The sequence below is a fragment of the Schistocerca gregaria genome, chromosome 5, assembly GCF_023897955.1.
Source record: "Schistocerca gregaria isolate iqSchGreg1 chromosome 5, iqSchGreg1.2, whole genome shotgun sequence".
Lineage (NCBI taxonomy): Eukaryota > Metazoa > Arthropoda > Insecta > Orthoptera > Acrididae > Schistocerca > Schistocerca gregaria.
This window is the reverse complement of record NC_064924.1, coordinates 465,077,732-465,101,494: the sequence shown is the minus strand read 5'-3', so window position 1 is coordinate 465,101,494 and position 23,763 is coordinate 465,077,732. Positions and strand designations below refer to the sequence as shown.

General features: G+C 39.8%; 1 protein-coding gene across 11 annotated transcripts in view; it reads right to left on the bottom strand.

Moving 5' to 3' along the window:
• LOC126271923 (DNA (cytosine-5)-methyltransferase 1-like) overlaps nt 1-15,601 on the bottom strand; it is a 212,611-nt gene extending 197,010 nt beyond the window's left edge. Inside the window, exons 1-3 of one of the 11 annotated variants that reach the window (XM_049974326.1) lie at nt 15,082-15,221; nt 11,219-11,269; nt 10,969-11,114 (exon numbers count right to left, since the gene is read on the bottom strand). In XM_049974326.1, coding sequence (XP_049830283.1) covers nt 10,969-11,114; nt 11,219-11,244 — 172 coding nt within the window. In that variant the 5' untranslated portion in view covers nt 11,245-11,269; nt 15,082-15,221. The other 10 variants (XM_049974323.1, XM_049974324.1, XM_049974322.1 and 7 more) reach the window with 10 other exon arrangements.
• Nucleotides 15,602-23,763: the final 8,162 nt, after the last annotated feature.

Below are 23,763 nucleotides of genomic sequence, written 5' to 3'. Positions count from 1 at the left end.
GAATTAAACACTTCATTTCAAATAAATTGACTGCCTCAGTGGAAAAGATTAATAAAAGCCAAATTTCTTTAGCAAACTGACAAAAATTACTTCATTGTTCTACGCGGTGATTAATGCTTGGCTGTCAAAAGGCGGAAATAAAATAAAATCTAAAACTAGTAACATGTTTTATCCTTCTGTAATTATGTGAATGTATTTTAATTCACTCGACAGCTTCTGACCACAGAAACGTGTTGTGTTTTCATTTGACGCGAGAGCAGCAAGTTAAGAAGAAACAGCAAAATCACTACACGTAAACACGGGTCACGTGGAAACTAACCACCTCCCCACTACAACTCAGACTGCTCTAAGCATTCGGCACAGATCTATGATGTTTCTGAGCAAGAGCAATTCCAGAGTTCCTCTCCACCCCCTTGAGCATTTTAATTTTAAAAGAAATCAAGTTTTCAAAAATATGCTCATTTTGCAGCGCACATTCTTCTGAAGAGTCTGATACATAAAACACATTTTCGAAGAAATGTAAGACATGTTATTCAGTCTTAAGTGTGCCAAAGTGCAGTGCCATGCTTCTTCAAACAGCATTCTTCTATCGCACTTCACTGTGTACCGCTCTGTGGAATTCAATGTGTATATCTTTTAATGAATGCCACCAGACTATATTCAGTACAGTGGAAATTAGAATGTTCTGTGGTGCCTCTCCTGCTCCTAATCGGCCGGTCTAACATCTAGCCCCTGTTTAAAAATTCCGCAATTAATACTGGATGGGGTTATTTGTAACAGTGACAGCAAGAACCCTACAGAAAATTTGCACTCTTAATTGCCTATTAGCTAATAACATGATGTTTTGTGTGACAAAATGAAATATAGGATACATAAAACCAGTAAAGAGAGGAGGCAAGCAAAACAGTACACATTTCTTCGATCCATAAGTCCAAGCATTTTTCTCTCTCTAATCTTGCTACACTTTTACATGGTGTGCTTTCCTTTCTGGGAAAGGATCTATCACCTCATCAAAGTTCTTCAAATGTTTTGCTACATGAAAAGTCTAAATGTCATTAACTAATACTGAAAAATCTGCTGGTACAAATACAGGGTGTATACACGGACAAGGAGAAAAAAAAATCCCGTAATTCCTGGTTAAAAATACAATTTCTCCCGGGCAAAGACACACTTTCTCCCTGTTAACTGACGGTCTATTTTCTCTCAGAACTGTTGTTGTTGTTATCTTCAGTCCTGAGACTGGTTTGATGCAGCTCTCCATGCTACTCTATCCTGTGCAAGCTTCTTCATCTCCCTTGTACCTAGTGCAACCTACATCCTTCTGAATCTGCTTAGTGTATTCATCTCTTGGTCTCCCTCTACGATTTTTACCCTCCACACTGCCCTCCACTATTAAATTGGTGATCCCTTGATGCCTCAGAACATGTCCTACCAACCGATCCCTTCTTCTTGTCAAGCTGTGCCACAAATTCCTCTTCTCCTCAATCCTAGTCAATACTACCTCATTAGTTATGTGATCTACCCATCTAATCTTCAGCATTTTTCTGTAGCACCACATTTCCAAAGCTTCTATTCTCTTCTTGTCCAAACTATTTATCGTCCATGTTTCACTTCCATACATGGCTACACTCCATACATACTTTCAGAAACGACTTCCTGACACTGAAATCTATACTCAATGTTAACAAATTTCTCTTCTTCAGAAACGCTTTCCTTCCCATTGCCAGTCTACATTTTATATCCTCTCTACTTCGCCCATCATCAGTTATTTTGCTCCCCAAATAGCAAAACTCCTTTACTACTTTAAGTGTCTCATTTCCTAATCTAATTCCCTCAACATCACCCGACTTAATTCGACTACATTCCATTATCCTCGTTTTACTTTTGTTGATGTTCATCTTATATCCTCCTTTCAAGACACTATCCATCCCATTCAACTGCTCTTCCAAGTCCTTTGCTGTCTCCGACAGAATTACAATGTCATCGGCAAACCTCAAACTGCCATCTGGATTCTGTACAAATAGTAAATAGCCTTTCGCTCCCTGTATTTTACCCTTGCCACCTTTAGAATTTGAAAGAGAGTATTCCAATCAACATTGTCAAAAGCTTTCTCTAAGTCTACGAATGCTAGAAACTTATCTTCTAAGATAAGTCGTAAGGTCAGTATTGCCTCACGTGTTCCAACATTTCTACGGAATCCAAACTGATCTTCCCCGAGGTTGGCTTCTACTAGTTTTCCCATTCGTCTGTAAAGAATTCGTGTTAGTATTTTTGCAGCTGTGGCTTATTAAACCGATTGTTCAGTAATTTTCACATCTGTCAACACCTGCTTTCTTTGGGATTGGAATTATTATATTCTTCTTGAAGTCTGCGGGTATTTCGCCTGTTTCATACATCTTGTTCACCAGATGGTAGAGTTTTGTCAGGACTGGCTCTCCCAAGGCCGTCAGTAGTTCCAATGGAATGTTGTCTACTCCGGGGGCCTTGTTCCGGCTCAGGTCTTTCAGTGCTCTGTCAAACTCTTCACGCAGTATTCTATCTCCCATTTCATCTTCATCTACATCCTGTTCCATTTCAATAATATTGTCCTCAAGTACATCGCCCTTGTATAGACCCTCTATATACTCCTTCCACCTTTCTGCTTTCCCTTCTTTGCTTAGAACTGGGTTTCCATCTGAGCTCTTGATGTTCATACAAGTAGTTCTCTTTTCCCCAAAGCTTTCTTTAATTTTCCTGTAGGCAGTATATATCTTACCCCTAGTGAGATAAGCCTCTACATCCTTACATTTGTCCTCTAGCCATCCCTGCTTAGCCATTTTGCACTTCCTGTCGTTCTCATTTTTTAGACGTTTGTATTCCTTTTTGCCTGCTTCATTTACTGCATTTTTATATTTTCTCCTTTCATCAATTAAATTCAATATTTCTTCTGTTACCCAAGGATTTCTACTAGCCCTCATCTTTTTACCTACTTGATTATCTGCTTCTACTAGCCCTCATCTTTTTACCTACTTGATTATCTGCTGCCTTCACTACTTCATCCCTCAAAGCTACTCATTCTTCTTCTACTGTATTTGTTTCCCCCATTCCTGTCAACTGTTCCCTTACGCTCTCCCTGAAACTCTGTACAACCTCTGGTTCTTTCAGTTTATCCAGGTCATATCTCCTTAAGTTCCCTCCTTTTTGCAGTTTCTTCAGTTTTAATCTACAGGTCATAACCAATAGATTGTGGTCAGAGTCCACATCTGCCCCTGGAAATGTCTTGCAATTTAAAACCTGGTTCCTAAATCTCTGTCTTACCATTATATGATCTATCTGATACCTTTTAGTATCTCCAGGGTTCTTCCATGTATACAACCTTCTTTCATGATTCTTAAACCAAGTATTAGCTATGATGAAGTTGTGCTCTGTGCAAAATTCTACCAGGCGGGTTCCTCTTTCATTTCTTAGCCCCAATCCATATCCACCTACTACGTTTCCTTCTCTCCCTTTTCCTACTGCCGAATTCCAGTCACCCATGACTATTAAATTTTCATCACCCTTTACTATCTAAATAATTTCTTTTATTTCATCATACATTTCTTCAATTTCTTCGTCATCTGCAGAGCTAGTTGGCATATAAACTTGTACTACTGTAGTAGGTGTGGGCTTCGTATCTATCTTGGCCACAATAATGCGTTCACTATGCTGTTTGTAGTAGCTTACCCACATTCCTATTTTCCTATTCATTATTAAACCTACTCCTGCATTACCCCTATTTGAATTTGTGTTTATAACCCTGTAGTCACCTGACCAAAAGTCTTGTTCCTCTTGCCACCGAACTTTACTAATTCGAACTATATCTAACTTCAACCTACCCACTTCCCTTTTTAAATTTTCTAACCTACCTGCCCGATTAAGGGATCTGACATTCCACGCTCAGATCCGTAGAACGCCAGTTTTCTTTCTGCTGATAACGACATCCTCTTGAGTAGTCCCCGCCCGGAGATCCGAATGGGAGACTATTTTACCTCCGGAATATTTTACCCCAGAGGACACCATCATCATTTAATCATACAGTAAAGCTGCATGCCCTCGGGAAAAATTACGGCCGTAATTTCCCCTTGCTTTCAGCCGTTCGCAGTACCAGCACAGCAAGGCCGTTTTGGTTATTGTTACAAGGCCAGATCAGTAAATCATCCAGACTGTTGCCCTTGCAACTACTGAAAAGGCTGCTGCCCCTCTTCAGGAACCATACGTTTGTCTGGCCTCTCAACAGATACCCCTCCGTTGTGGTTGCACCTACGGTACGGCTATATGTATCGCTGAGGCACGCAAGCCTCCCCACCAACGGCAAGGTCCATGGTTCATGGGGAACTGTATTACTTATCAATCCTTTGAATGGTTATGTTTTTATACAGGGGCTTAGAATTTCCCGGTGCTTTAGAAAACGAATCTAAAGGGGGAAAGAACATGTTACGGAAAGACCTTTGATGTGCAGCAACATGTACGCTGCATATTTTTGTATTGCAAAAGTATAATTTCAAATTCCACCAAACACAAGTTACTTTCCACAACATTGAAATTAAGATTGTGAGGCACTTTTGTAAGCCAGTCATAGGTCATGACACGTGATCTCACCAGCCAATGACAGCAGGTATTCAGAGCTTAGGATACGTGATGTAGTCTGCCAATAGCAACATCACCGTTAAGTAACACAAACAGCGACATTTATGACAAATGTCTGGTCTTCTGGGCTCGAAATTCTTCTAAATGGCTCATCATCAAAATGCTCATTTTTAAATGAGATTCAAACGCTCTGTGATTTAAAAAATTATTCGTACATTCTTGCACGTAGTTGAACTTGTGTAAAAGGAAATTTACTTTGAAAGTAACGCTTTTCAAACCACCATCCACAGTATTTTCCTGCAACCTGCTAGAAATAGGTTCGTTTCAGCAGTTGCCAGAGAGCGCCAGATAACAGGCGCCATCGGAATTGCACAGCTATGACGACCTAGGAGGCCCATATGTTCGTACATGTAAAACATTAAAAGATCTTACATTTAAAATGTGCAGATTTGAAGTGCATAATTTTATGTCCAGATTCCCAAAGAAGTAGGCCTCGACCTAGATATTAAGCTTTTCAATGTGGTTTTTGGGATGTAAATTGACTTGGAGTACCATTACTGTGTTATGTTTGGTTCTTTATTATAACATAATGCCATATCTGTTAGAAGATGAAAATGTGCACTTTAAATGCAGCAAAAAGTGTGGAATTGAACTCTTTGTTTCAAATATATTGACTGCCTCAGCAGAAAAGATTAATGAAAGCAAATTTCTTTAGCAAACCGGCAAAAATAGCTTCATTGTTCTGCAAGGTGATTAAAGTTCGACCATCCAAAAAGTGGAAATAGAAGAAAATCTGAAACCATTAACATATTTTTGCCTTCTGTAATTATGTGAAGGTCTTTTAATCCACTTGATAGCTCCTGGCCACAGAAATCAGTTTTGTTTTCATTTGATGCGAGAGCAGTAAACGAAAAGGAAACAGCAAAATCACTAAATGTAAACATGAGGCACATGGAGACTACCCACTTCCCTGCTATAACTCAAACTGTCATACGGATCAGCCCTGGATCTACAATATTTCCGAATCGGGGTAATACTAGAGAGAGGCGCCCGCTAATGTAAAAAGTTGCGATGTCACACTCGTCAGAGGCAATTTGTTACTACGAAGCATTGCAGACTATTGTATGAGAGCTGTGTTTTGTTGTTGTATACGGCGCATTTCCTTTGCAATTTAAGTTTTATTTTCATTTTTTCTCTCGTTCATGTTTTATTGCTGCAGTAGTGGGATACAGTAATATGCTTTGTTAGAGTATTGGTTGTTACAAGTCCAAATTACAAATGTAACTGGAAACAAAAACAATGAAAAATTCCTGGAATTCTAAAAAATGTCTGGGTTTTTCACGGTTTTCTCCCAAATGAAAAAGTTCCCGGATTTTTCCTGGGTCTCCCGGGTCGTATAAACCCTGAAATAGTACCCAAGAGTGGTGTGGTTTCTTGATCTCATTACATGTACTTTGTCACTGTCTGCAAGATAAAACAAAATAGACCTGTCTAATATTGCAGCAATTGTAACACATCAAATAAATGAGATTGTTTTGGCACTAATGATAACTTTTATAACTCTGTAGAATATAACTCACGAAGTACCGATATCAAATGCCTGTTATGCCTACTACAAGCAAAAAAGCTTTATGTAGGAAATAGTTTCACATTTCATTCATATGATCCAGCTTCTCAAGCACGAGATCGAAAAGTAGCAGCAGTACAAAATTATTTATATAAATTTAGAATCATCATATTCTTCCATAATTTATGTGATTTCCTCATTTCTTCTCCTTCCTTGTTCTAAAAACAATCTTGTCACCACTAATACTGTATCCATTCCAGCCAGTGGCAAAACTTTTCTCTGATTAACTTCACTAACCCTGCCACAATCACCAGTTTAGTTACCACACATTTATTCTCCAGTTAGGCATTATTACGTGTTCGTACAACATGTTTTCCGCACTACTCCCAGAATAGAACTTAAGCAGCTGCTAGCCAGGGGCTGTACAACTATCCGTTACTAGTGTAGCGTTCTGGTCAAAAAATTTCTATCAGAATTTCATTTTCTTGGCTACACCAAGAATATAATACATAATCTTCCTCACATTTTATTCCTGTTAGTTGTTTATTTCCACTCTGGTAGTCTGAATCTACGGATTTCGCTAGTAATTATAACAATGCTGATCATTCGCACACCTAATCAACCTCATAAACAAATAGCAAATGGCATTCACCCATTTGGCTTTATTCTGCTCAGCTCATATAGTCCCATCCCCTTTTGTCTGTAGGAAAGTTTATTCCTAGATGCAACGGGGATTCCCCTGGTAGAAACATTACGTAGAGTATGTGTTCATCCAAAAATTAATTTATGATTTGTTCAGCAATGTTAAAAAACAAATGGGAGGCATGTCAAAATCATATGAATAATCAATATAGCAATGTGCGCTGGATGCTAGGCACTGTGCGAAATAAGGTTTTTTTTCCCCCTCAACAATATGAATTTGGTGCCCCCCCCTGAAACTGCCGCCTGGGGCAGATACTCCGGTTTGCCCCCTGCCCCTAGATCCAGGCCTGTTGCACTTGCACGACTCTGGTAGCTTGCTCATGCCAGTAAAATTTTTCCGGGTAGCATCTGGCTGCCAGCTGCTACTGCTTACACAGCTAACAGGCACACTTCTGTAGCCAGAACTGGGAAAAGGTACTACTCGTACACGACTGAACTGCACATGCACATGAGCTCACTTGCAGCCGCTCAAATGTATCTAATGTAAACCATTGTGACGTCCCACTCATCGGAGGCAAGTTGTTGTTCTGAAGCATTACATGGTCTTCCTAAAGCCTCCGACACATCTTGCTGTTGGCAGACGCTTGGCGCATTTCTTTTGCAACTTAAGTTTTGTTTTCCTTTTTTTCCCTCTTATTCAGTAGCAGAACGCAGTAATATCCTGTCTTAAGAGTATCGGTTCTCACTAGTCAAAATTACAAAAATTTAACTGAAAACTAAAACAATGATAAATTCCTGGAATTCTAATAAATTCCTGTCTTTTTCACCGTTTTCTCCCTGATGAAAAAAATTCCCGCACTTTTCCCAGATCTCCCGCATCATATACACCCTGTCTTAGGTATTGCTTTGACAATTATTTGACGTTCTGAATTGTAGATGAATCCCCTCCCCCCTTTTTTTTCTTAGAAGTCACTTTATGCCCTTTGCTTACAATTTTACTGACTGAGAGCAAATTTACAGACATTTTGGGATTTGAATGACGTCACATGCTTCCACTCCTATTGTTTTAAAACCAGTATAGAAGACCATATCAACACTTTCAGTAGTCTGATACTAAGCCATCACCTCCCACACTGAACACTGTACTATTACATGGCTTGACATGAAGCTTCCTTTCATCATTAGTGATGCGAGTCCAGGCACAAGAATCTAAATACCGTTTTATATCCTTTACGTGAGACTGTTTAACACCAGCTCCTAAAAAGCTTTCTATTGTTGTGACTGTTTCCTAAATACATATCCACCACTGTTACTTTTTGACCAGTTTCCTCCTTTCCCACCTTGCTACAACAATATATTGTAGGCCTCTGCTTATCTGTACATAAAGCAGATTCTTCATTTCCATTCACATCTTCAGGTTTAACAACTTGTAGAAGTTTCACTTTAATAGAATCTTCCATGGTACATGTGCCACTGTTTTCAAGTGTCAAAATCATAGGCTAATAATGATCAGTTAATACAGCCAGGAGAAAAGTGCTAATCCACGCTTCACTCACCGAAAGCTTCATTTAATTTAATTCAGTCACAGTAGTCATCCACCAACTTGCATTTATCTAATTTGGTTGTGATTTGTGATCTAATTAAGCCCACTCTACATGTGAGTCCTGAGTCTTCAAACGCTTTTTCCAAGGCCGTCCAGGCTTCTGCTGCCGTATTTGTCCCCCTTATCTGGGAACAATTTACCTTGTTCACAAAAAGTATAATCCAGGAATGTGCCTTTTGTGTCTATTTCGATAACTGTACCATCTTGTAGAATCCGAAGCATGGTTTTCAAACACTCCCACAGTTCATCATAGACTAAATACACCTTCATGGCAAATTTCGTTATCCAATAATTTTCATGCCCAATCAACTTTTCAACCACTGCAATCCAGTTGGGACTGTAACACTCATTTTTAGCTCCGAGTGGAAAAAAACGGCAGTCTGCATACACGACGATCAATTAGCAAAAAATGAATGATCGGCAAATGTGTAACTTCCAAACCAGCTCGGTGTTTCCACACATGACTGATTTTTAACGTTTATAAAACCTTACTTTCACACCTGTTTCTGGGCCCATAGCCTTTTCTTGAACATTTTTTAACACAAATGTGAAAAGTTTCTGAAATAACATTTTATTAATTCCTCAGTATGTACATAACAGCTACACCCCAGAACACATAACCACCTACCCCTCTTCTGCCAGTGCTTGGTGGGTGGATTTTTAATCTATCCATTTACATTATATTGCAGTAATTTATCATTTTCATTGTTATATGAGTATGGACATGGCACTTTCTTATATAACTCCCTTGTCAGCTTTTGTTGTTATCAATCTTCTTCAAACTCCCATCTGTTTTCTACCTTTTGTGCGTATAGTCTGATCATTTATTTATCTATACCACCTAGATTAATCAACTCTTTGCCTCTACACGTTTTCTAGTACCAGTTTTCGTGCATATAAACGGGCTCATTGTTTATGCGAATTTGGATACAACAATTCAACTGTTATTTACACATTAGCTTACAGTTCACTACACTGCAGGGCGTCCTCCCGATTGTCTTTCGCTGATTTATTTGAAAAGTTGAAAGCTATTTTCTTTCCTGCTTTCCACTTACCCTGTTCATACACCATTTTTGTGCATTTGTTTTTGACCAAATGGCTCTGATCAATTTTTACTGCCGTATCCTAAATCGCTATTTGCCAAGCAAAGTAGTTTACATTATTTCCTATGATTTTCTTTTTCCGGCTCCTCAATTTTTAGAATTGTTCCCCCTTTCACAACTTTCCCTACCTTTTTCTTTCCTCTCTCCAATTATTTTTTTAATCATACAGACGACTCATCTGGTGACTCACACCCATTCATTGCCTCTTGCTAACCATTTTCTGTTTTCATGATTTTCATGCCAATCTATCTGACTTCCGAATTTTTTCCCTACTTTTCTCCCTTTTTTTCTATCTTTTTCTCACCCTCTGCCTCTCATTTTTGCCACTCCCATCATTTCTAACACTCCTCTCTTGCCATGATGAATACCATCATATATAGCATCTGTTCTTTTCGAAAACCTGCTTTTGCACTATCAAAATTAAGGTCCCACATTCTGTTCTTTGAAATCTGCTTGTCCTTTTGAGTTTCTCCCAAAGGCCTACCATTGAAAGTCAGTGTTTCTGGATTTAATCCTACCCTACACCAGGCTCTTGTGCAGTTTCAAATAAAGCAATCTCTTGCACTTACCCCGACTAATCTGTGACCTATTCCTTCTTATCCTGTCTGGTAAATCTCCCCTGACCCAGGGTACAGGATGAATTTTCTGAACTGTACCCCATTCTCTAAACCTCTCTAGTCTTTTTCCTTCTTCTGTCTGCCTTGCCCTTCAACTCTCCTGCCAGAAGAAGGAGCCACTGGCTCTGAAAGCTTGTAAAAGTTAAACCTTTTTGTCTAACAAAGAGAGAGAGGAGCTGGCCAGTACTTACCTCAGCTCAGTACAGCCAATAGATACACAAAAAACAACTGAAAATTTAAGTTCCTAGCTTTCAGAATAAATGTTCCTTCATCAGGGAGGAGAGAGGAGAAAGAAAGGGGAGAAGGGAAAGTGGATTTAGTTACTCACAACGCAGGTTATGAAGCAATAGGGAAAGGAAAACAGGGAGGGTAGCAAGGATGGAGGCATGGTTGTCAGAGGCTTTCCCTGTTGCTTCATAACCTGGGTTGTGAGTAACTGAATCCACTTTCCCTTCTTCCCCTTTTTCCCCCTCTCCCCTCCCTGATGAAGGAACAAAGTCCCAAAAGCTAGGAATGTAAATTTTCTGTTCTGTTTTGTGTATCTATCGTCTACTGAGCTGAGGTAAGTACTGGCCAGCCCCTCTATCTCTTTGTTAGTATTTGTTTCACATCTTTATATGAAATTTTCCACTAATCATTTAAACCTTTTTGTCTCTGTTTTCTCCTGCTTTGAGTAGACTTTTTTATCTATCCATTTAAATTACAATTCTGTTGCTATAAAAACAAATACAGTTACAAGCAGATACATGCAAGTTACGCCAGTTAAATGTAGCACGAGGAAGTAGAATCTGGAATACTCCTATTACTTTACCAGCTAAGATTTTATGTTACCTGATTTTCTCTTGGCCACAGTATTTTTTAAAGACAGCACAGATCCACTAGGGGAACTGGCACCATTCAAAGCCTGGTGTTTGTTCCCACTAGCACAGGCACTGCTTCCTCTCTGTTCTCGTGAACTGCTGGCTTCACGGAGGACGCTGAAAAACAGGGCCAATTGCATATGTATTTTATGTTTTCTCAATATCCACAAAAACTAGATGATGAAAGTGGCTGAAATTAAATAAAGCGAATAATTACTTACTGCACTGGAGGGTATTCTATCTTCATAGGTTTCTCATTATTTTATCAATTTCTGTTAAATGTAAATTGCAATAAAAACACACTGAATGAAACTACAAAACATGTGACACGTAAGATACAAAAAGTGCCTGGAATTGTCAATGTTTATAGCTGGTAGTGTGCAGTCACTGAAGCATTCCTGCATTCACTCACAAAAACCTTGTGAGGATTTGCCCATTATTTCCGCTGGGACCATCCTCATTGGAATTTAGAACTATCGAAGATGGGAGTGGAGAAATAGAGAAAAAACAAATATCAGAAAATAGACCACTTAATTGCACTGCCAACATTGAAAGAGACAGCTGACATAGTCAAAATACTAAAAAAAAAAAAATCTCCAAGGAGAGACAGAGCACATTAATCATTATTTCACAGCCACATCAGCTGTGGACGGCAGTTAGTTCTTGTCCTGTTCAGTCCTAGAACTGTAAACTTAAGACATCAACTGATGTTTTGCATGGCCTGCACACTACAGAAGCCATGCAAATGACCTGCCACTCAAACATCGTATATGCCACCATATCAGGCAAAGTGAGCTGAAAGAATGTAGCATTCAACATACAATTTTCTTATTTACATTAAACAGTCATACAGGACATTTGCTTGTTGTACTGCATTCATATCACTATTTGCACTTGTAGATGATGTTATTCTGTCTGTTGGTTGTATCACTTTGAACTTAGGACATGAACAGAAATCTAGATCATGTGCAAATTAGATCATACTCAGCAGGTGCCATCTTCTCATCATGCCAGATTTCATAATCATAGATTTTGGTCAAATGACTGTACTTTTTTTTATTTGTCAGCTGTTTAATAGATCTAAACATTGTTGTGCTAGAACTAAAAGTGAAGCAGTAGTTGTTAATATGTTCGCCTCCCTTGCTTTTACAGAAACAGCCACTGAATTACATAAAGCAAAATATTTCTCTATAATGGCTGATACATCAAACCACAAAACAGTAAAAATGATTCAATTAGTAGTACAATATTAAATTTCTGATTTCTGCATAAAGATCGAAATTTGGGATAACTGTAATTTTCCAAACGAAACAGCTAATACACAAATTCAGTTTGTTGAGAAAATTTTGACAAAAATAATTGAATTTTCTGCAGACAATGAAAATACCAATTTTACCAATACCAATTTTGGAGGAGCCAAATGTAATTGGACACATTATATGGCAGAAACATCAAGCAAAATTAAATAAACCACTGGTTGGTGTTGGCTGTGGTCCTCATGTTTTGCACAACAACGTTTAATCAGCAACAGCTGGCTTGTTAATTTACATATATTTTGAAACTTTTAAACAATATTTTAAAAGAATTCTGTGGGTTTACTGGTGTTAAATACAAGTGCCTGTCAAGCAACATCAAAACACATTTCCTGTCTCTGTTTCCTGTATTGCAGAGAGTCCTGGATATTTTTGAAGGATTTAAGTCACACCTTTTGCTCCTTGACAGCTGCTCGCAAATGTTGCTAAATTTCTTCTTTACTACCTCTTTCCTATTATGGTTGAGATTTTTAGCAGACCAATTAGAATTTTTTGTTGCTACCATTAAAAAATTGAAAATCAAAGTATCTCACTCACTGGTACTTCTAGTTTGACTGACAACCTTATACAACAGTTAATTTCTAGAAAGGCCAACAGTTACATAACAACAGTTAAATGTTGAAACATCCTGAGGAAGAAGGAACTATTACAGAAAAGATGTTTAACTCGTTCCAGACATTTTTTTGATGACTATGTGAAGTGCACCTCAGGTAAGTATTCAGGATTCGGCACCCATTAGGTTTTTGTCTTAATTTGGCATTCCTGTGCCTGCTTTCAATCAGAACTCATAACTGACAAGTTTTAACACACTAAGAACATAATGAAACAGCATATCAAAAGACTAGGTAACAAGGAAAGTGCCTCTAGATGAAAGGCATATACGAAATGTGGAACTTGTAATGTTTCTTTGGAACATGTAGAGAAAATTGTTAATTTTGAGTCATGTCTGCCAGGTACAAATAATGTACATGAAATGGTTTTCAGTTTGATTAACATGTACTGGCACAATGAAAAAAGTCATTCTAGTTTTGATAAAATGAAAGCTATTGCTGGGAGAAATGACTTCATTCTATCTTGTACAGAATTTTATAATAACAGAACTGAGTCATTCTTCTGATAAATATAGCAAAGGTAAATCTTAAGGTTAAATGTATAATTTGTATTCGATTTCTGATTTGTGATATTACATATTTTTATGATTAATGAATTGTAATTATTGAAAAAGAGGGGGTGATTAAATATTGCAGAAGATATATCCAGGCTATTGTAACAACAAGGTATATATTAGTCTTTTTTATTTGTGAAAAAAATATTTTATTAACAATAAATATGCCTATATTTTCCTTCCCCCACAACATTAAGATACACTGTTGCTATGGCTTTTTCTGCTTCTGCGTTGTCACAAGCGTAGTAATGAAGTTGAGTAAGAACACAAGTGTCTGATTTTATCTCTCTCTCTCTTTGAAATCTGGTCAACCTACAGTGTAGATTCATTAATTCTCTCAAATTGCCATCGATATCTAGTGAACAATCCATGTTTGTCAGACACAGGTCTAGCAAATAAAAAGAAACATAGTTCAGATGACACATAAACCAGTATCATAGTGCAGTCAAGGTTGGGTTACAAGACAACTACTGTAGAGTTGGTGAAGCCAAGAAACACTATAGACTCTTAGCTTTGACAAACTTACATTATCTTTAGCTCCAGCTCTACACTAATTTTTGGCAACATTAATAATAGTACTACATTCAATATTTTCTTTATAGGGTAACAAAACTGTAAATAAAGTTCAACAATGTTGCACCACAACAGAAAAATCCTTTACAAGTATCACATGTATATTACGTCCAAACACTGAACTGAACACCATTGACAGGGGAAGACAGTGGAGGGGGAGGGGTCAATGGGTGGTGGTCAAAACTCTGACAGATGATCAGCAACTGCTAATATTGGAAAGAATGATATTTTTTATCCCCTTATGATACTTTTGTATCCAATGCTAAAGATTAGATCTACTAATAAATCAAAGAATTACTGAAACCATACACTTTTTAATAAACAATGTGGATGTCACAAAGAAAGATGGCCCTAAAGGTATTCTGATAAAAAGTGACACCAGCTACCATAGAAGTAGTGAATATGAGGATGGGTAATTTCAAAAAACATACTTAGACAGTACACATATGCTTAACAACACCGAAGTGGAAAATGAGAACGCAGCTATAGCGTCACAGCAAGTGCGAAAGAATCATTTTTAGCGTAATAACAGCTTGAATGGATCATTAGATGAGGCTCAGTTGAAGTTTCCTGACAAGATCCGGCAAACACGTCAGATTGTGGAAAAAGCTACATGATTTTCGAGAAAGGAAGAGAATGAGAGTGCCTATTCGTGGAGAACTCTTCCTGCAACAGTTGTTTACATGAATCGTGAAGATAGGTAGCACGACGTGTAACACCACCACGTCAATAGTACTATTACATATGTAAACAACAATAAATGACAGTACCGTGGTGGCACCTGAAACGATACATCTTCTATCTTGTCACGGCTGTGTGCCGCAGATGCCCAGTTGTTCAACTACCCAAAGCGTGTGATTTTAAGGAATGTTTAACGATAATGTAACCGGTATGTTCCTGTTCATCCACGTGAACAGAAGCACTGTTCCTCAGTTCGGTATATAACTCTAAATACAACTACACACAAACGCATCAAACCTTCGCGGCCAACAAACATCTTGGAGTTACACAAATAACTAAGTACATCACCTACTGTAAGCTCGACAAAATATTGGACAGTTATACAGTATGTTTTAAAAAGTAAACAAAAATCTAAATTTTCATTCACATCCCCACCAATAGCGTGCAAAAAATACAACACAACCCTCTACAAAAACAACTGAACTATGATAACTTACCCCATGTCAATAATTGAACACCAATAGGCACAACAAGCGAAGATCAAACCCTGCCAAATAATCAGCGCTTCGTACCGCCCAGTTATCCCGCGCAATTTATCTACGGCGGAAAACGACAGGTGGCAGCACAAGGATAGATTTATCGTCTATGACATACAGAGTTACTGGAGGAAAAAATCACTACATATGAAATCAATATTCTTCTATTGTTAAAAAATACAAGGATTTTTGGAAGATATGGGAAACTATCTGAAACATCTTAATTTGTGATTCTTGAACTTTTTCATCATTTTCTGGGCGTCGTTACGGAAATCGTATCTCAGACGAACGCTCAAAAATCATGGTACATTACTAAATATTTGTAGGATAATACTACACGAAGAAAATACGTAAGAGACTAAGAGTGGCCCTGGCCAGCGATATTCTGAACGAAAGTTCACAAGAACGTATGAGCTACTTGTAGAACCGCCGACTCAAAATACTATGGTACAGGTACTAAACTGCAAGGTAGCATTATTATCAAAAGTCATTCAGAATAAAGAATAACCTCAAGCATTTATAAGGAATGAAATCGTCAATATAAGAATGTTCCTTTATTCTGATGTTTTTGTCAAAAGTAAGGTCATAGATTTCTAAATGATGAAAATAGGTGTATATGAAATGTTATTTAATTTTTTCAATAAAAATAGTATACTAGTTCAGCACAAAATAATTACAACACCAAACAGCTGTCTTTCACTTTTTTAATCAAGTCATAACTTTTACATATGAACATAAATTAAACCATAGATTGTTTCTAGGCTTATTTGTGTTTTCCATTGTGTTACCTATGATTAAATTCTTTGTGACAAGAGCAGATGGCAGAAATAGCTGTTACTTTTCAAGGCTTCATTACACCATTAATATAGTACCACAAGTCTCTGTGGTAGGCCCTCTGATAACCTTGATTTTTAAACATATTTACTGTACCCTTGACAGCAATAATGCCAGTGTTGTTTCCAAGTTATATTGGTACGTTTATTAAAAGACATAACGATGTTGATTTACAGCAGACGATCTCTGTTCCAGGAGGAGAAGTACAGAGATAGTTTAGAGTCAAACACAAGCTGGTTAAAGAGAAGATTTCTGTGTGCACCTTTAAATATGTACGAACAAAAGCTGTAAGCGATACAATCCTAGAATTAGGGGGAATGTAGCACTGAACAAATATCTCACATGAATGTTCCAGCAGTTTCCTTACATGAACACTTTAGAAGAGAAAAGCATGCTGAGCTATTGAATAAAAGTGTCATTGAATACTGCTGTCTCCTAAAAATCTTTATGGCTAGTTGTAACATTCAAACAGTACTCTGTGTTTGCTATCCCCAGAGCCCACTGCAGTATAGTCTGATGTTCATGGGAATTGGAAGAATTGCATAACATTCACTTAAAATTTAAAAAACGAACGATATACAGGTACATCTACATCTACATGGATACTCTGCAAATCACATTTAAGCGCCTAGCAGACAGTTTATCAAACCATCTTCACAATAATTCTCTGTTATTCCAGTCTCTAAAAGCACACGGAAGAAACGAACATCTGTATCTTTCTATGCGAGCTCTCACAGCCGTTATTTTATTATGATGGTCGTTTCTCCCTATGTAGGTCAGCCCCAACAAAATATTTTCGCGTTTGGAGAAAAAAGTTGGTGACTGAAATTTCGTGACAAGATTCCGCCATAACGAAAAACGCCTTTGTTTTCAGTTCACCCCAAAACCTGTATCACGTCAGTGACACTCTCACCCCTACTTCTCGCCTATACAAAACGAGCTGCCCCTTTTTTAACTTTCTCGATGTACTCTGTTAATCCTATCTGGTAAGGATTCCACACTTTGAAGCACCACTCCAAAAGAGGACAGACAAGCGTAATGTCGGCAGTCTCTTTAGTAGATCTGTTATATCTTCTGAGCTTTCTGCCAGTAAAATGCAGTCTTTGTTTCGCCTTTCCCATAACATTTTTTATCTGTTCTTTTCTGTTTAAGCTGTTAATAATCCCAATTTCTAGGTCTTTATTTGAATTTATCATGTAACCCAAGTTTAACGGATACCCTTTAGCACTCATGTGGATGACCGCACACTTTTCATAATTTTGGGTCAATTGCCAATTTTTGCACCATACAGATATCTTTTCTAAATCATTTCCCAATTTGTTTTGATCTTCTGATGACTTTGCTAGACGATAAATTACTGAATCATCGGCAAACAACCTAAGATGGCTGCTCAAACTATCTCTTAAATCGTTTATTTTGATAAGGAACAGCAAAGGCCTATAAAACTACCTTGGGGAACGCCAGAAATCACTTCTGTTTTACTCGATGACTTGCCATTATTTACTATGAACTGTGACTTCTCTGACAGGAAATCACACGTCTAGTCACATAACTGAGACGATATTACATAAGCACGCAATTTCACTATAAGCCACTTGCGAGGTACTGGGCCATAGGCCTTCTGGAAATCTAGAAACATTGTATCAATCTGAAATCCCCTGTCAATCGCATTCCACACTTCACATGAGTAAACACTACTTGTGTTTCACATGAACGATATTTTCTAAGACCATGTTCACAGTGTGTCAATACATATTGTTCGAACACAATACATGTTCCAAACTCCTGCTGCATATCGACGTTGATGATATGGGCCTGTATTCAGTGTTTTTCTTGAGTCATGGTGTGGCCTGTGCAAGTTTCCAGTCTTTGGTATGGCTCTTCCGACGAGCGAGTTGTCCATGATTGTAAGTATGGAGATATTGCATCAGTACACACTGAAAAGAACCTAACTGGCATACAGTCTGGGGCAGAAGACTTGCTTTTATTAAGTGATTTAAGTTGCTTCCCTACTTCAAATGTTCAAATGTGTGTGAAATCTTATGGGACTTAAGTGCTAAGGTCATCAGTCCCTAAGCTTACACACTACTTAACCTAAATTATCCTAAAGACAAACACACACACACCCATGCCAGAGGGAGGACTCGAGCCTCCGCCGGGACCAGCCCCAAAGGCTTCTCTACTCCAAGAAGATCTACTTCTAAGTTACTCATGTTGGCAGCTGTCCTTCATTTAAATTCTGGAATATTTACTTCGTCTTCTTTAGTGAAGGAATTAAGGATGATAGTATATATAGTAACTATGCTTCAACAGCTCTGTCACCGGTAGTATTTCTATTGCTGTCTTGCCACTAGCGTACTTTACATACAAACGGAATCTTTTTGGATTATCCGCCAGGTTTCGAGACACAGTATCGTTGTGGAAACTATTATAGGCATCTCGCATTGAAGTCTATGCTAAAGTTCGCTCTATTTTCGTTGTTTTTACATCAGTGCTGATCGATTTTGTGTACCAAGGGGGATCAGCTCTGTCGTTTGTTAATTTATTTGGTAAAAATCTCTCAATTGCTATCGATACTATTTCTTTGAATTCAAGCCGTTTCTGATCTACACTTACCAGCGCACTGTTAATTTGGAAAGAGCGGAGATTTTTTCACAGGAAAGCGTCAAAATAAATTTTATCTGCTTCTTTGAATAAATATATTTTTGTTTACTTTTTTAGGATTTGGGGATTACAATATTCAGTCTCGCTACGGCAACCCCGGGTTCACTAATCACTGCATCAGTTGTGACGCTCGTTATTAGCCCAGGTATATATATATATATATATATATATATATATATATATATATATATATATTCAAAATTTCTAGGTGTATGCATTGATGAGGGGTTGAACTGGAAAAAACACACTGAGGATCTGCTGAAACGTTTGAGTTCAGCTATTTATGCTATTAGGATCACTGCAAATTTTGGAAATATACATCTGAGTAAATTAGCTTACCACACCTATTTCCATTCTCTGCTTTCATACGGCATCATATTATGTGGTAACTCATCATCGAGTAAAAGAGTATTCATTGCACAAAAGCATGTAATCAGAATAATTGCTGGAGCTCATCCAAGATCATCCTGCAGACACTTATTTAAAGAGTTAGAGATCTTCACTGTAGCCTCACAAAATATATATTCACTTATGAAATTTGTTATTAACAATCTGAACGAATTCAAAAGTAATAGCAGTGTACATGGCTACAACACTGGGAGAAAGGATGATTTCACTACTCAAGGTTAAATCTAACTTTGGCTCAGAAGGGGTAAATTATGTTGCCACAAAAGTCTTTGGTCGCTTACCTAATAGCATCAAAAGTCAGACAGATAGCCATATAGCATTTAAAAAGAAATTAAAAGAATTTCTTAATGGCAACTCCTTCTACTCATTAGATGAATTTTTAGATATAGTAAGTGGGGAATTTCCACAAAAAGATGTTGAGTGTCATGTAATATTTTGTGTAATGTAATATCTTATATAGACACCTTTTATTAACCTGACACGTTCAACATCATTACGAAGTGTCGTATTCATGATCTATGGAACAAGTACTAATCTAATCTAACCATGGGTGAGGGATCAGCCTCACTGCCAACAGTAACTGGGCTGGCCACTGGTGCGGTAGGATCGTCTCAGTCAGACGTGGTTGTCGTCCTTTGGACCCTCAGAGCCATCCCATAACAGTGATGCCCAACAATTGCAGCTTCAAGCAGTGTAACTGAAGCCATCAGAGCTTGGAGCTAAGAGCGAAGTGTCACCAAATCGGCTTGTATTTACACACAGCAACCATAGTCCCTAACGATACTTAAGACTGGGGAAAACTACAATATACAGACAAACAAAGGATTATTGACTTATGCTATGGAACACTAATGTAGACACTGACGAAAACATAAGGAGTGTGTCTAATAAATCAAATTAACACGCAGAGACTCAAAACCTAAACTACCAAAGCACTCAGGTGAGACTAAATAATTCGCTCCTGATTAGAAACCTGTAATAAGTCAGAAAATCGGTTTACTTTCCGACACAAACAAAAAGAGAGCACTGTGTTTGTTAAATATTAAATAAACAAGCAGCAATTCAAGAAACTAAACTACCAAAGGACACAGATGAAAAACTACAATTTGCTCCTGGTTAGGAACTCGTAAAATGCCACAAAATCGGTTACTTCCCCGTTGCTGCTTGTGTCTTGGACGGGTGCTGCTGCCTGGCTGGCTGATTAATGATTGCGGCAAAGAATAATACGGGTTCCAAGATATAAAATTTTTAACGGAGTTCAGCCACTCTGACGTAAGTAAGGTTCGCCACAATTAGCTGCGGACCAGGAAGCAGAGTGATGCAAGACAGACCGGCAGCACAGTCTGCAATTCTGCAGTGACTGAGTGAGTGAGAGCACAAGCAGTAGGGAAATAGAAAAGCACAGCGACTAAGCAATATAACACGCTCGCTCGTTCGCGTGGCAGGATGCTGCGAGAAGCAGTAGATTCGGTTAGGGAAAACACTCATAGACGAATTTAACTAGCTGCTAAGAAAGAATTAAAGCAAGCATACCAGAATAACGAGGCCACATGCAGTCATCGATAGTAAACCGCACGTCACAGAACTACAGAGAGCTCTTTAAATACCGGGAGCCCCAGCTACAGATAGGAGAGAACGGTTCAGTCCAATGGGAAGGATGGAGTCTGCGTCGACAACATTCCGTTCCATGAGAGTGTTGTTTTAGTAAGTCTTGTCTCAGATCAACCAGCACAGTACCAGCCAGCCATGGAGTTCCGCAGAGCTGACCTCCACTGCCGAACTCCATGCTGTGTCGCACTGACTACTACTGATGGGAGAACTGATAACCTACCAGCAGTAGTGCAGTACCAGATGCTGTACTCTCTGGGTGTGGGACAGAAGACGACACTCAGGGCTCCTGGCGTACTAACGTCTGGTAGGCCCAAGCGCTTTCGGGTGGGGGCTTATCAGGCCGGCAATACTGGGTTCAATGCCTGCCGCCTACACCACACCGTGAATGGGGTGGTCCAGGGAAGAAGAGGCACGGATTGGGGTCGAGTAAGCTCGCTCAGAAGGTAGGAGCTATCCAGGCTATACCAGGCAGGGCTAAGCATCCGCACCGACGCTAGAGGAACGACGTGTCGCTAGGACGCAGGCGCAAGGACTGGCGCAGCGTCCGATACCGAGAGGCTGTCCGTGACCAGGGCAGGAGGCAACTACGGCCAACAGTGCACCTCCCTTTGTAAAGTTGTCAAAATAAACGATTCACTGAATAATCGTGTTTTCTTAGCGCCACGAATGCTGCCAGTCGATTGCTGACATAGGGCAGAGGCGTCATTAGTTCGGCCCTTCTGTAAATTGGTGTCAGAAGTGTCGACTCCGCTATTTTCATCTCGAGGTTGGGCACTGGAGATTCTCTGCTTCAACGCTTGCAGTAGATTGCTGTAGCGTGAATCCAGACTTAGCAACAGCAACTGTAATGTGGTGAGCATCATAAAAACATTTTTTTTTGTTCTGGTGGCTATGTGATGGGTTGAATCTGCAGAACGCATATGTAGTCGTCATTATTTTAGTAATACACTCCTGGAAATTGAAATAAGAACACCGTGAATTCATTGTCCCAGGAAGGGGAAACTTTATTGACACATTCCTGGGGTCAGATACATCACATGATCACACTGACAGAACCACAGGCACATAGACACAGACAACAGAGCATGCACAATGTCGGCACTAGTACAGTGTATATCCACCTTTCGCAGCAATGCAGGCTGCTATTCTCCCATGGAGACGATCGTAGAGATGCTGGATGTAGTCCTGTGGAACGGCTTGCCATGCCATTTCCACCTGGCGCCTCAGTTGGACCAGCGTTCGTGCTGGACGTGCAGACCACGTGAGACGACGCTTCATCCAGTCCCAAACATGCTCAATGGGGGACAGATCCGGAGATCTTGCTGGCCAGGGTTGTTGACTTACACCTTCTAGAGCACGTTGGGTGGCATGGGATACATGCGGACGTGCATTGTCCTGTTGGAACAGCAAGTTCCCTTGCCGGTCTAGGAATGGTAGAACGATGGGTTCGATGATGGTTTGGATGTACCGTGCACTATTCAGTGTCCCCTCGACGATCACCAGAGGTGTACGGCCAGTGTAGGAGATCGCTCCCCACACCATGATGCCGGGTGTTGGCCCTGTGTGCCTCGGTCGTATGCAGTCCTGATTGTGGCGCTCACCTGCACGGGGCCAAACACGCATACGACCATCATTGGCACCAAGGCAGAAGCGACTCTCATCGCTGAAGACGACACGTCTCCATTCATCCCTCCATTCAAGCCTGTCGCGACACCACTGGAGGCGGGCTGCACGATGTTGGGGCGTGAGCGGAAGACGGCCTAACGGTGTGCGGGACCGTAGCCCAGCTTCATGGAGACGGTTGCGAATGGTCCTCGCCGATACCCCAGGAGCAACAGTGTCCCTAAATTGCTGGGAAGTGGCGGTGCGGTCCCCTACGGCACTGTGTAGGATCCTACGGTCTTGGCGTGCATCCGTGCGTCGCTGCGGTCCGGTCCCAGGTCGACGGGCACGTGCACCTTCCGCCGACCACTGGCGACAACATCGATGTACTGTGGAGACCTCACGCCCCACGTGTTGAGCAATTCGGCGGTACGTCCACCCGGCCTCCCGCATGCCCACTATACGCCCTCGCTCAAAGTCCGTCAACTGCACATACGGTTCACGTCCACGCTGTCGCGGCATGCTACCAGTGTTAAAGACTGCGATGGAGCGCCGTATGCCACGGCAAGCTGGCTGACACTGACGGCGGCGGTGCACAAATGCTGCGCAGCTAGCGCCATTCGACGGCCAACACCGCGGTTCCTGGTGTGTCCGCTGTGCCGTGCGTGTGATTATTGGTTGTACAGCCCTCTCGCAGTGTCCGGAGCAAGTATGGTGGGTCTGACACACCGGTGTCAGTGTGTTCTTTTTTCCATTTCCAGGAGTGTATGTGGATATGGGACAAAGGAAATAGTAATTCTACGTAACAGTACTTGTAAGTTCTGTTCATTAGAATGTGTTAACCTGGTTTAAGCCATATGAATTGTTGCGTTAGTGAATGGTCACGTATAACTGTTAGCGTTAAGGTGTACAACGAGTTCGACCTAGGGTGGTTAAAGGATCAGGTGGTCTGTAATTCATTGACATTTACATATTATAGTATTAAGTTTTGTTGTCTGTTCTGCTGTAGTATCACACATATCTATTACATATTGTGGTTTGGAAGATAGTAGTAAATTTTACATCTACATGGATACTCTGCAAATCACATTTAAGTGCCTAGCAGAGGGTTCATCGAACCACCTTCACAATTCTCTGTTGTTCCAATCTCGTATATCACGGAATGAACGAACACCTATATCGTTCCGTACGAGCTCTGATTTCCTTTATTTTATCGTGGTGATCATTTCTACCTATATAGGTCGGTGCCAACAAAATATTTTCGCATTCGGAGGAGAAAGTTGGTGATTGAAATTTCGTGAGAAGATTCCGCCGTAGCGAAAAACGCCTTTGTTTTAATGATGTCCACCCCAAATCTTGTATCATTTCAGTGACACTCT